The 14724-nt window shown below is 44.6% G+C and overlaps 1 protein-coding gene across 9 annotated transcripts in view; it reads right to left on the reverse strand.

The window, feature by feature from the left end:
* Nucleotides 1–14724, reverse strand: part of LOC147016219 (attractin-like protein 1) — a 334549-nt gene that overhangs the window by 229427 nt on the left and 90398 nt on the right. For all 9 annotated transcript variants that reach the window (XR_015050063.1, XM_085849045.1, XM_085849046.1 and 6 more), the window contains exons 14-19: nt 14460–14592; nt 10581–10762; nt 10162–10381; nt 9878–10066; nt 8172–8381; nt 7111–7248 (exon numbers count right to left, since the gene is read on the reverse strand). Coding sequence is in view for 8 of the 9 variants with exons in the window: in XM_085849045.1 (XP_085705171.1) it covers nt 7111–7248; nt 8172–8381; nt 9878–10066; nt 10162–10381; nt 10581–10762; nt 14460–14592 (1072 nt within the window). In the remaining variant the exon portion in view is untranslated. The remainder of the gene's footprint in view (nt 1–7110; nt 7249–8171; nt 8382–9877; nt 10067–10161; nt 10382–10580; nt 10763–14459; nt 14593–14724) is intronic.

Genomic DNA, 14724 nt, shown 5'->3' on the forward strand with positions numbered 1-14724 from the left:
AGAATGTTCTCTGATGGAGAAATATATATTTGAGTGAGGGGAGGGGGGTGAACAGGGAACTATTCCACCCGTGAGTCAAGAGAGGAACAAAAAAATCCAACGACCTGATGGTGGAACCAAGGTCACCGTCCCAGTGAATGGTAACGATTCCAATTTTACATGTTTATAAACATTACTATCATATTTACCATGTCACATATCTGTGACAGTCTGCTCCTTCCCAACCACACACTACTCGGTTACTTCACAGTGTTCCAAAGGTTTGTAACTATGGTTACTTCAGAATGGTCTTCCCAAACAAGAATGAACATGTCCATCAACTCACCCACTCACTCCTCCACCTGTCTCAGTCAAGGAATAGCATTCACGTTCATTCACCTCCCCTTTCCTTCTATTATGGTCCATACATTCCTCCTCCTCCTTCATAGTCATCCATTCCCCATCAGCTCACTGATTATACACTAGTTGTTCTTCCCTTTGTATGTTTGTATGGCTTAGTTATGGTCCCATATTCCTGCTCCTTCGCCAGCACCTCCATATCACTGTGTGACCCACTCTCCATCAACCTTACCGGTGATCAAAGGCTCATGGAGGAGCTTATACATAATTCACATGCAGGACAAAGACGGTGTACCCCAATGTGAATCACAAGGACATTCAAGAGACAATGAAGAAATACAAACAGTATGTATTTGGGATCTGAAGCTGAATCCCCTGCTTCATGAGCCATTGATTCAGATGAAAACGAGACAAACAGGCCAACTCAACACAGGATCAATTCATGTTTTTAAAACACCTCGTCATCCCAATTATGATCATTGGTAATTATCGTCATTTTTTTTCCCCGAAAGTGCGAGCAAAGATCCAAGTGCTTGGTGCAGCTGAGCAACCTTTGACCTGCATTTACGGAAACAGAATTTGACCTGAAACGGTGTGCCGAAACTTGCACAGATCCAAATGGAATTTCAAGAAGAGGCAGAAATGCATTAAAACTGTGAATAATGAACAATCTTGCCTCCGTTACCCTAATATCAGTGTATCCCATTCGCAGACGATACGTTCACGTTTCAACAACGCCTTCCTCCAGTACACAATACATCACATGACCACATTTCCTGCGATTCCAGGGGGGTTTTTTGTTTACATTGTCGAGGCTCATGCAAGACCTAACACAGAACATATAACAAAGGCAGCACGAGACAAGAGGGACGGGAGAGGGAAGCACAACACAGTGGGGAACAGAGACATTAGGAGATCTGTGGAAGGGAGAGGGGGTAAACAAGAACACAGGGTAAACAAGATGGACATTACAGGGACTTTCAGGAAGGAAAGCAGGGAATTTGAAGGAGGTGGGTTTGGGGTGGATTAACGGGGGTAGAAAAGATCAAGGATTTGGATGCGGGAAGATAAGAAATGGTGGTGAACAGCTGTTTTGAAGACCTGGAGGGAGGCGTGGGATTGAAAAGAGTGTGGGAGTTTGTTCCAGAGGTGGGAAAAAGAGGAATGAAAGAGTGAAGATGAGCAGTGATTCTTGATTTTGGTAGTTTTACCAGAGGGGGGTTGCGAAAATATAGGGGGACAGATCACAGACAGAGCGGGAGAGAGGGCAGAGAGGAGACGGTAGAAGACAGAAAGACCACCGACCTGCCTGCGGTGAGAGAGTGAGAGGCCCAAAGACTCAGATCCATCGCGTGAGATGCCAATGATCATAAATGCCTTGGTTTCCACAGCATGAAGCCGAGAAAGGTGAGAGGCAGGAGCACCAGCCCAGAGGGGAGAGCAGTACTCCATCAAGCTATGGATGAAAGCTTTGTACATGGTCAGGAGATAAATTGTGCCAAGGAGGACTTTACACAATGGAGGAGGCCCATTTGGTGACAGGCCTGGGAGGCCAGCTTGGAAATGTGGCTTTTCCAGGAAAGATCATGGCAGATAGTGAGACCCAGAAGCTTGAATGAAAGGACTTCTTCGAGAGGATTGTTGAGAAAGTAGATGAGAGGGGAGGGGAGGGAGGAGGTTCCAGACAGTCCTTTCAGAGAGACATAGTGAGAGTGTGAGATTTGTCCGGATTGAAAGACATGTTTCACATGTTGGACCAGTTTGTGATTTTACCCAGATCTGCAGAGAGCGAAGAAGCCGCTGCTTGCCGGTCTGAGGGATGACAGATGGTACGGCAGAGGATGGAGTTATCAGCAAAGAGATATAGAGGATTTTCCAGAGAGTTCGAGAGATCATTGATGAAAACCAGAAAAAGAACAGGGTCCAGAACGCTACCTTGAGGAACTCCAGCCTGGACAGGAAGAGGGGATGAAAGAACTCCATTTGAGGCCACACATTGGCTGTGACAGGAGAGGAAGTCTGCGAACCATGAGTGGAGATTGCCTTGGATACAGGAGAGGAAGTCTGTGAGCCATAAGTGGAGATTGCCTTGGATACAGGAGAGGAAGTCTGCGAACCATGAGTGGAGATTGCCTTGGATACAGGAGAGGAAGTCTGTGAGCCATAAGTGGAGATTGCCTTGGATACAGGAGAGGAAGTCTGTGAGCCATAAGTGGAGATTGCCTTGGATACAGGAGAGGAAGTCTGCGAGCCATAAGTGGAGATTGCCTTGGATACAGGAGAGGAAGTCTGTGAGCCATAAGTGGAGATTGCCTTGGATACAGGAGAGGAAGTCTGCGAGCCATAAGTGGAGATTGCCTTGGATACAGGAGAGGAAGTCTGTGAGCCATAAGTGGAGATTGCCTTGGATACAGGAGAGGAAGTCTGTGAGCCATAAGTGGAGATTGCCTTGGATACAGGAGAGGAAGTCTGTGAGCCATAAGTGGAGATTGCCTTGGATACAGGAGAGGAAGTCTGTGAGCCATGAGTGGAGATTGCCTTGGATACAGGAGAGGAAGTCTGTGAGCCATAAGTGGAGATTGCCTTGGATACAGGAGAGGAAGTCTGCGAGCCATAAGTGGAGATTGCCTTGGATACAGGAGAGGAAGTCTGTGAGCCATGAGTGGAGATTGCCTTGGATACAGGAGAGGAAGTCTGCGAGCCATAAGTGGAGATTGCCTTGGATACAGGAGAGGAAGTCTGTGAGCCATAAGTGGAGATTGCCTTGGATACAGGAGAGGAAGTCTGCGAGCCATGAGTGGAGATTGCCTTGGATACAGGAGAGGAAGTCTGTGAGCCATAAGTGGAGATTGCCTTGGATACAGGAGAGGAAGTCTGCGAGCCATGAGTGGAGATTGCCTTGGATACAGGAGAGGAAGTCTGCGAGCCATAAGTGGAGATTATCTTGGATACCACAGGAGGAGAGTTTGGTGAGCTTGGCAGGGTGCTAGACCGATATCAAAGCACACGATATGTCTACGGAGATGGCTCTGATCTCATATCTTGCATTGTGGACACCCATTCATTGTTGGGAAAGCAGAAGCAGTATGCCCAGGGGAGAGTGACATGGTCTGAATCCAAATTGATGATCGATGATGGGAAATCGATTTTTGGCATTCCAGATTCTCAAATTATCCATGTTGTGTTTTCCATTTTCATGCCAAATGTTTATGATGATCAGGATAAAGGGAACGTCTGTGATGTGATAAAACGACATCTTTGTTAATAGGTTGCCATTGTTGTTCAAGTACCTCGTGTTCCCAGCGATGGGGAGTGCTGGTACAGAAGGGGTCAACACGAATTGTAGAAAACTAGATATCGGGTTAATACTTTGCCCTCGTCTCCTTCCCTACAAAGACTAGATATCTGCAATCACAAAGCGATCACCAAGGGTAAACCTCCACTGGCCTTTCCCAGCTTACACCTGACGACTATTCACGACTTACCCTTGGCCTGCAATCCAATCATGCCAATTTTATATTTTTGGGGACCACCATATTGCCTTGATCTTCAACATTTAGGGCTCGAGTGTACATTAGGAAAATGTCCCCATCCACACTTATTCATAAAACTCCAGTTTGTGAAAATCGGAGGAAAATTATTCAAGTTATGATCAAAATGGAGTTTTTGTTATTTAGTTCACAATCCGAAAAAAGTAGGACAAAGACACAAAACATATACCAGGCGCACAACTTCAGTGCAGGTACACGGTTACAGTGCGAGGACACTTTGGAATGCCAAGTAGTCTTTGAGATTGGCAAAAAGTATCTGAGGTTGACAAATTTTTTTGACGAAGACTTAATTTTAAGGTCATGACCTTATAATTAGTGAAGACATTTTAACATTTTCCACCAAAATTTGAACACGGTTTGTCGAATCAGAACGAAACTGCCCTCTCGAGATGGCAAAGAGCAAGCCACATTTACACTTAATTTAAATAATAGCCCTCCGTTTTTTTGTTTGTTTTGTATACCATGTTGAAGCTCGTGTAAGAGCTAAAACACAGAACATACAACAAGACAGGAGACAAGAGGGGCGGGAGAGGGAAGCACAAAATAGTGTGGGACAGACACATGAGGATATATGTGGAAGGGAGAGTGATGGGGTGGGTACATGGGGTAAATAAGATGGTACTACAGGGACTTTCAGGAAGGAAAACAGGGAATTTGAAGGAGGTGGGTTTGGGGTGGATAACCGTGGGGAGAAAAGATCATGGTTTTGGATAGGGGAAGATATGAAATGGTGGTGAACAACTGTTTTGAAGACCTGGATGGAAGAGTGGGATTGAAGAGAGTGTGGGAGTTTGTTCCAAAGGCGGGGAAAAAGAGGAATGAAAGAGTGAAGGTGAGCAGTGATAGGTTCACCAAAAGGGGGTTAGTGGCGGACTTTGAGTGCCTTGCGGAAATATAGCTAGGGGGGACATATCGCATACAGAACGGGGGAGGGGGGGGACAGGCCAGAGAGGAGACGGTAGAAGACAGAAAGACCACCGACCTGCCTCTGGAGAGAGAGTGAGAGACCCAAAGACTCAGATTCATCGTAGGAGATACTAACGATCTTAACAGCCTTGGTTTCCACAGTGTGAAGTTGAGCTCGGTGAGAGGCAGGAGCACCACCCCAGAGGGGGGAACAGTACTCCATTAGACTGCGGATAAAAGCTTTGGGTTAAACGTTAAAGGTCGTGGGTCAGTCTTAAAAAAAATAACGTTTTTTTGTCAATCAGTTTTGCCAATAGAGAGTCTCAAAGACCGTTTGGCCTTCCAATACATACGGTATGTCCTTGTGTCGTTTTAACGTATCTGTCCTGAAGTTGAAAAACCTGAAATGGGTTTCGTGTCCTTGAGCAACTTTTTCAGATTTTAACAGAATTTCAGCACTTGAGAAAGAACATAAAGCATACCGTCCGCAGAGAAAGCTCACAATTCGAGTGTTAGTCCTTCAACAGAGGAAAACGGGAAAATGTGTGTAGGGAGTGGTAAGTGTAGGAAAAGGTCAAAGGGAAAACCAAACTTGCTTGTTCACCAAGTACAAAAACAGTTTTCTAGCATACCTTGAGCATACACCGTCCATGGAGCGTCCATGGAGCAAACGAGAGTCAAGGTGGGGTGGAGGGTTGGGTGGGGGAAGATGACGCAGTCCCTGGAGTACATCAGTGAAAAAAACAATTACATCCACTTGTGCACACCGACACCACACCAGATCATGAGAGATGCAAACACGGATTGAACAGAGGATTGATGAAACATCACCAATTTTTGCATGTTATTGGCTTATATTTTGCATGTTATTTTGCAGAAGTTATAATATATGGATGTTATTAGCATCGACAATTTAATCAAAGGCTCTCATAGCTTTTATCCTGTTATAACAATGCTGACTTATTAATACACCTTAGTTTGGGTGAGAAGAAACAAAGCTCATCATTTCGCAATCTTTAAATCACATTGAAAACTTTGATCACAACAATTCAAAGTAAACAAGAACAACACTCGGTAGAGTGCGTACCTTCGCCAGGCTGAACAGTTTACATTTTGTATCCCACTGATTGGTCCATGCCTGGTGTTGGCTTGGGATCCGAGGATCCTAGGATCCTGAGTTCAAATCACACTCGGCTGTTGAATTATTACCAGGTGGGGTTGACTCTGCCTGTCATCCTTCCGAAGTCGGCAAAATGAGTTCCAGCTCGCTGGTATACTGTGTCAGAGTGGCGACCCATCCAGGATTGTGCCCAATAGCCAAGGAGACTGCTTAGGCAGCACCGACACTCTGCACAGAGTATGGTCCTGATGGATGGATGATTGGTCCGGATGCATATCCGGCCTTTCGTCCTTGTCACACACCAAAATCGAATCGGCTTGTTATTGCCACCTACCCGACTCATCCACCAAGTTTTGTCATAATCTTTCCACGACATTTTGAAGTATCGTGCTATATATTGTTTTTGTCCCCATCTCTCATTGGTAAAGAATCACGTGAGAAATTAAAAAAAAAATTAGTATTTGTGTCCGTATCCGGATCTTCACCAAAATCAAATCATTTCGGCCTTGTCACACAGCCAAACTCTCCACCAAATTTTGTCCAAGTCCGTCCATAACCTTATAAGATATCTTGCTCACAGGCAGACAAACAGACATGTGAAAACAAAACTTCTGTCCACCTTCTTGGCGGAGGTAACGAGACATGAACAGCTAATATGAATTGTTGTAGTAGCCAATCGATCACATTTACCAATCAAATCGATTTGAGGGACTCATTGTCAGGTGATCCTCATCATTAACATCAAGTGGTCCTCTCAACACACCCATAAAGCCCAAACCCTACTTTTGGTATTGCAGAATACAGTTGTATCAAAATTAAAAGCTTCAAACAAAATGCCTAAAAGTTCAATATATCACCACGGAATTGTGTTTGTGCATAAAACTCGGCAGCAAGAGCTCCCGCTCGTGTCAACTCAGTGTTTGCACCACTTAAAAATAAATAAATAATTGACAGAAGGAAAGAAGGACATACTGAATATTGAAGTGGCTACACCGCTTAAAAATGCTGATAAATGAGAAAATGCAGATAGATAGATAGATAGATAGATAGATAGACAGATAGATAGATAGATAGATCGATGATAAAATGTGAATCCAAAGCTGGGGTATGATGGAATCCATGAAGACAAGGTCAGGTGATGACAAGATCACCTGACCTTGCTTCTTACCATGACAGAGGGACAAGGTTTCTTACCCTGACAAGATCCGCCATTTACAGGATCCCCGAAGAAACCGGCCATGCACATTTCACAGTTATGACCACGAGTCAGATCCTGACAATTCTCGCACGCAGAGTCGTTCACACACGAGCTGTGCCCATTGCATTGGCAGGCTGCACACACAGACGGATGCATGCACAAAGAGACATCAAGACATGTGAGGACAGCGAATAGAGAAAGAAGAGGTAGGATGGAGGAAAAAGAGGTAGGATGGAGGAAAAAGAGGGAGGATGGAGGAAAAAGAGGGAGGATGGAGGAAAAAGAGGGATGATGGAGGAAAAAGAGGGAGGATGGAGGAAAAGAGGGAGAAAGTAAGATGGAGGCCAAAGAGAAGAGGGAAGAAGGAGGATGAAGAGAAGAGGAAGGATGAAGAAGAGAAGGAGGAGGATGGAGGAAGAAGAGAGGATTGGGGGGGGGGTGAAAGAGAAATATGAGGAGGAAGTTGGAAGGAGGAAGAAAAGGAGGAGGATGAAGGATGGAGGATGAAGGGTGGAGGGTGGAGTAAGAAGAGGAGTAAGAAAGAGAAAGAGTAAGGAGAGAGAAAAGAAGAGATGGAGGAAGAAGAGACAGAGGAAGAAGAGACAGAGGAAGAAGAGGCGGAGGAAGAAGAGGCGGAGGAAGAGGAGACGGAGGAAAGAAGGGAAGGAGGAAGCAGGGAAGGAGGAAGCAGGGAAGGAGGAAGCAGGGAAGGAGGAAGCAGGGAAGGAGGAAGCAGGGAAGGAGGAAGCAGGGAAGGAGGAAGCAGGGAAGGAGGAAGCAGGGCAGGAGGAAGCAGGGAAGGAGGGAAGAGGAAGAAGAGAAAGAGGAAGAAGAGGCTGAGGAAGAAGAGACGGAGGAAGAAGAGACGGAGGAAGAAGAGACGAAGGAAGAAGAGACGGAGGAAGAAGAGACGGAGGAAAGAAAGGAAGAGGAAGGAGGATGGAGAAAGAGGATGAGGAAGAAGAGAATGGAGGATGGAGGGTGGAGGGTTATAACACACCATGTACATGGGGGAAGGACGACATTACACTTAGCAATTTGATCTTAATTCACTCACGAGGACATCGAATGAAGTGCCAGGTGAAGCCTTGGTCTATCGGGCAAAGGCTGATGTTCAGTTGAGTCTGAGAGCCATTGATGTAAAATGGTCCATCCGCTGAGCCCTCCATGCCTTGACCCTTGCCCGTTTTGCTGGGGTCATTACACCAACCACATGCTGGCTGCTGAAAGCTTTGTTCACAAGTACGATGTCCCGCACAGCTTTCGGCTTTGGTAAATGAAACGGCAAACAAAATGAACAACTCGAGAAAAGGGAATAAAATACAAGTACAGTACTGCAAAAAGAACATGATAACAATCAAAGTTTGTCATTTTTTAAACATCCATTTACTCAAAAATATCTTTTAAAATACCTTCGACAAACAAAACTTTTCCTTTTTTAAACAAAGTGTGATCGCACGTTTACATAACCTGACACGGTAGTTCGAAATGTATTTACTGATTAAGGGGTATTTTTAGTACCATTTTCAAACATATTGATGACTCATGGTTAAACCAACACATTCTTCACAACCTGCAGGACAAACATTTGAGGAAACATCCTTGTACTTCTAGCTGAATTGTACGGACATGAACGAACAACGGACACAAAGAGGATATGGGTTGTGAACAAATCACGAGTCCACATGGGACCACCAAACAGGCCAACCCAAAATATGAAATCATACCAAGGAGCATTCAGCATGATCGAAATTTCATCAAGCTACCCCACAAATTGTTGGGTTTTTTGTTTTTTACCCTATTACAGAGGGCATCTCAAAAGGAAGTAAACGAATGGCAGCTCAACAACAAAACAAAACCAGTTATTTACTTTAACATGGACTAGGAAAAGGCTTATAAACGCACAAACACAGAAGGTCTTCACTCAAGAGATTTTACATCTTTTTTCCACAAATCATCCTGTTGGTCTCACGAATGAACCAGCATGAAGTTTGTAAAAAAAAAACAGAAGTTTCCACAGAAGTCCTACAAAGTCCTGATCAACTAACAAGAAAAGGTCGTGTGTCTGCAGGAAAAAAAAGAGACACGTCAAACAAGCTGTCTCACACGAGAGAGTTGTTGGTAAGCACGATAAAACAACGCTCGTGCGGTTCATACGAAGTAAATGATGAAGAATCCTGAAGGGATCAAGCAGGACCTTTGTTCCATTATTCAATAAGAAAATGGGACTCGAGGCGTTTCATCTGGAGGCGAGTTACATTGAATTGGATGGAGTAGGAGCCGGTACTTTGGTGGCCGAGTTCCGTGGCCCGTCAATCATGATCTTCTCGCAAGAAGTTCAGCAAAAATTTAATTAGTTAGATACATGTTGTCTTTCAAGGAACTTCAACACAAAAGGAGGCCACAAGGCCCATGAAAGCCTGCACGACGGTTGCCAACTTACGGTTGTTTGTCCATGCTCCATTCTTTTCAAATGCTGAGCGCGAAGCAAGGATGCAGCACAAACCATTTTAAAGCCTTTGGTAGGACTCGGTCGGGGTTCGAACAACCGACCTCCCGGACTAAGAGTGGACGCTCTAACCATTACAACACCCGGTCTGGTTAACTTTCTTTCAATTTTTGGACCAGCTATCAGTCTTCAAACTATTCGTGGCAGACATCGTTGGGGATTGAAAGGGGCTTGGTGAAGATCTCGGAACCAAGCGCTGTTTTACAGTACTGTACAGCAAAATAAATATCGGAAGGTGGAAACGGTTAACTTACGTGGACACTTCCCCTGCATATGCCACTCCATGCACTGCCCGTAAGGGAAAGATATCACGTAGGCATTTGCGTCCACGCATCGACGAGTGTTGCTGCACCACATGCAATCACCGCTGGTTGCACACTCACTGCAAGACGTGTGGCTGGCGCAGGGTAGCTGACAATTCCGTGACGTCTGACTAGGGTTCACTGACGGCAAAGTGAGGGAGAGGAAAAGCCAAATGATTGAGGAAACAGAAGATCATTTCACAAACTAGAATAATCCCAGCACTTTCACTCCTTACCAATTAGTTTCTTGCAAACGCTGCCATAAGCCTTGTCCGTGCAGGTGAGAGCCTTCAGCCAAGGGCCCTCGGATGGCCGTGAAAGCACGGCACAGAATCCAGAGCCACTGGGCTCATGCGGTTCCCACTGCTGTGCACTGCTGTTCACGAAGGGCGACGAGTCCTCCCAGCTCCAAAATGAGATGTTCCGACTGCGCAGGCCAACCCAGGGCTTCAGATTCTGCCAGGTGTCATGAAAAACAGGTATATGTGAAACACTATGCACATTATGCAGGTACATGCAATATTGGACAAAAAAAAAACAACCAAAAAAAAACAAATATAGACTCTAAACAATGAGAAAGGTGGGGCTCCAGTTTGAGAAAGAAGAATACAAAAGCAAGACAGGACAGGTGCAGAGCAACGAGAGCAGTCATTACGTTTGGTTTCATGGTCCAAAGACTGCTGAGGACATGGTGCATCTCTTGCGGCGTAACGAGAGAGGCTGGCATCCCACCGTGCCGTATGCAATCCATCCGGGCATCGTCGTAATTCACCTCACTCACGTTGATTCGAAAACACGAGTCACCGACACGGTCCCAACCATCACCACACGTGTGGTCTGGAAAACACACGAGAAGTCATCCAAAAATACTCAATAATACCACAAACTGTGTGAGAGCAAACTAATTCACATGACCATGTGTGCACAAGGTGTGACAGTAAAATTCCAGGACATCATATTGTACAAAAAACATGTCAAACAGGTAAATATGCATAACTTAGAGCACCTTCCCTGGTTATTATTGTGAGTGAGAGAGGATATTATTATCTGGATATTATTATCCCTGGATAATAAGTGTGGGAGTTATCATTCATTCTGGATATTATTATCCCTGAGAGGTGAGTGTGCATAACTGTAGTGGGGCAGAATCCAGCATCCCTGGAAGGTGTGTCCTGACATCACCCATTCTGCAAAGCCATTGGACCGGAAATGGCTCCATTCGTCCTGGAGGGTCGCAGATGGTTCCCCGGTAGGGCGATGGTTGCCGCCGACAGGGCGGAACAAGAGAAATGCCAGCGCAAACTTGCGCTAGATGGCAGTGAGCTTAGTTGGTCACGGCGCTTTGAGGGGGGGGGCAAAGCGGCACCCCGAGCAGGTGCAATGGTGGTTGCTGTCGTCGATCAAAAGACGAATGATTGAGATGGTGGTTGGAGCGGTGTTCGAACAGCACCGTGATAAAACAGCGATGTTTGAGGCTGAAGTGGATGGTGTGCGACCGAAGCAAGATGATGGTTGTTAGTTTTGTGGTGTGGAGGCAATTTGAATTCTTGTGGTGACAGCATGGTTGAAAGTGGTATGGCGGTTGAGTTCTGAAGGTGGTTTGAACAGGGTTTTGGTGGCATATGTTAATGAGGCAGCATGTGTGGTTTGAAAGTGGTGTTGAATTAAAAGACAGAAAAATGGGGAGAAAGTGGCGGGAAAAACCCCAACAAATCCCACACAACACATGTTCTTTTGTCACCCATTAAACAAAAGGGGAGGACTATCTGTAACAAGTACAAACTAAATAACTATCTCAGTTGCCATTACTGGGGAATTACAGCTTCCAGAACCGTAACAATACTGTATACAGATATAATAGATCGCTATCAAGTGTATCTAATTAAAATTGACGAAATGACTGACTCGTTGACCTCAAAATCGTTAGGGTTCTCGCTTGAGACTACCTCCACCAGGTGGTTAAGTTTCATGAAGATCGGTGTAAAATTGCGACCTGCAGGCGATTGACATGCACACAGACAAACAGAGACAGACAGACGTACAAACAAAGATGTCGTCCATAGCGCGATACTTGTGAAATCCAAACAAACTACATGTTTATAGATTTTGATTGGTGAACCAATTTAGTCACCCAAAATGCTAATTCTCTTCAAACTAGCACAGTACCCATCCTCCAGGTGGGTGGACATTGCACATTGCTTGCAGAAAAAACTGGTCCGTGTTTGGCAAGACGAATATAGATGTTTGTATGATGTGCATCCAAAGGGATCGAACGGCTCTACAGGTCTAAAGGGTCTCTAAATTGTTTAAGGAGTGTTAAGTGCGTTAAGGTCTAAGTGTTACAAAGGGTCTAGAGGGCTCTATAAGGATCTTAACATGTCTAGAGGTCCAACAGGTCTAACGGGGTCTAAATATCTAAAGGGTATTTTCCAATAGCAAATAGGGTCAAAAGGAGTCCAAGGAGGCTAATGTGTCTTAAAGGACCTAAAGGGACCAAAAAGCTCAAGTGGTCAAAGCTGTCTAAAGGTGTTAAGTGGTCAAAAGGGTGTAAAGGTCTTCAGGAGTTGAAGGGGGTCGAAAGGGCTTTTTAAGTTCTAAAGGGTTGAAAAAGGTCTAAAAGTGGTCTCAAATGTCTAAAATGGTCTAAAACTGTCCCAAAGGGGTCGAAAAGATATAGGAGGTCTAAGGGGTGTGTTCCAGCAGTAGCTACAGGGCGAAAGGGTCTAAATTGTTCAACGAGTCGACAATGGTCTAAAGAGAGTCTAATTGTCTCATGGTCTAAAGGTTAAAACAGTCTGTAGTGTGTAAAGCTCTTCAGGAGTGTAAGGGGTCAAAAATGTCTTATAAGGTCGAAAGGGGTCCAAGTACTTCGAAAGGGTCAAAGCGGTTGAAAGGGTGAAAAAGTCGAAAGGGTCTAAGGAGATAGAAAGGGTCATAAAAGGTCGAAGCAGTTTTAAAGGTCTAATCAGACACCTGACCCAGACCCATGATGTTTATTATTATTGAACTGAATTCAAAATGGGATTAAAAAAAAAAAAAAGTTAAATTCAATTAAAATCAACTCAAATAAAATTGGTACTGCATAATTGAAGGGAGCCATCAGGAGGAACCTGAACACACAAAAGCAAAGATTAAGTCATCAAGAGGAACCAGGATAAGATTCAGGTTTCAGCTGCTACGACTCTACCCTCAAACTCATCCAGGCACAGCCAGGTGAGCCTTATTCAAAAAAAAAAAAGATAAATCAAAAAGCTCTCAGATTCAAACAATTAAATAATTCTGTCTGCCGGACCATGCGCCCAGTCAGGTTGAAATTTAAAATGTACATTCCCCCTTGCAAACTGCTTAATAATAATTGTGAAGTTGCACATCGATTGATGAAGCAGTTCAAGAGAAAGAATTTTTTTTTAAGATTTCCGTTCAATCCAATATGGCTGCCAGACCATGTGACATCAATTCTTCATGAACACCCTGGTATCCCCAAAGCTTGGGGAACACGTGTGTGAAGTTTTCCCCGAATCAGTCAAGCCGTTCTGGGTATGATTGATGAAGGTTTCTTCTTCAAAAAAATTATAACAGCCAGACCATGTGATCTACGACGTTAAAGTTTACGCCTTACATTTCTCAAGGCTAGTAGATCATGCGTGTCGAGTTTCGGATCGATCTGGTGAGCCGTTCTGGAGAAGAAGATTTAAATAGTTTTTTTTTGTTTTTTTTTTCAATCCAATATGGCTGCCAAGTCACATGACCTATGACATCAAATTTTTTTCCTCTCTCAAACATTTTTTTGCCAGACAAGAAAAATATAACTTTCATACTGAAAGGATAAAGCATTTGACGTTTGCATTTATGATGTCATAATGAAGGCACCTATGACATCATTAAAAGAAAAAAACCAGATTTATTCCCCAGGGGGAGTAGCTGACATCAGCCAAGTTTAAATTATTTCCATGGAGCGGTTTCGGAGATACAGAGGTCCAAAGTTTTTCCTTTTTTCCAACATGGCTGCCACACCACGTGAGCGATGACGCCATAATTATCATTACAACATTCTTGCATGAGTAGTCGCTCCAGTTGCTCGTCCTCTTGCACGAGCCTCGACTGTGTATTAAAAAATTAAATTTAATTTAAACGTTGGTAGTTTTGGATGGGAATGCTTGTTTTGAAGGTAGCGTGTATTTCCAATCCAAAGTTGCACCGACGGCACTTCGAGTAAACCACGGTGTGCGCACCAGCATCAAATGTACACCGGAGCAGATAGATTACCCACATGTATGCAAGTCATGAGTGAGCTTGCTGGGTTTTACCAACAACCCGGAAGTGACACGGTAATTGTCCTGAGAAGCTTGCAATCAAAATTTCCAAGATTACCAACTGGAATTGAACAAACGACCTCTGGGGGGGAGAAAAAAAAACCGTGCGAGCTCACACACAGGCACGACCGTGCCTTATCACACGGCGTAACATTCAATGGCAAATTTTTTTCGCCCGTGGTGGAGACAGCACAAGACTTTTCAAGGTTGTTTGTGCACACCTGGAACCAAAGTGCACTGGTGCTTCTTGGAATCCCATTGGCAGGACAAGTTGTTGACGCAGCTCATACAGCTTGTCATTTTTGCACACACATCTTGACCACGCAGGACACATTTGTCGGCGTTTTCAACCACCTGTGGTGAAACATACAACGAAGTGTTTACTTTCATACAGACAGGAGGGGGGGAGAGAGAGAGAAAGAGAGAGAGAGAGAGAGGGAGAGAGAGAGAGGGGGAGAGAGAGAGAGAGAGAGAGAGAGAGAGAGA

The sequence above is a fragment of the Eptatretus burgeri genome, chromosome 12 (genome assembly GCF_056783735.1).
Source record: "Eptatretus burgeri isolate ZD-2024b chromosome 12, Ebu_testis_v1, whole genome shotgun sequence".
In the NCBI taxonomy this organism is placed as follows: domain Eukaryota; kingdom Metazoa; phylum Chordata; class Myxini; order Myxiniformes; family Myxinidae; genus Eptatretus; species Eptatretus burgeri.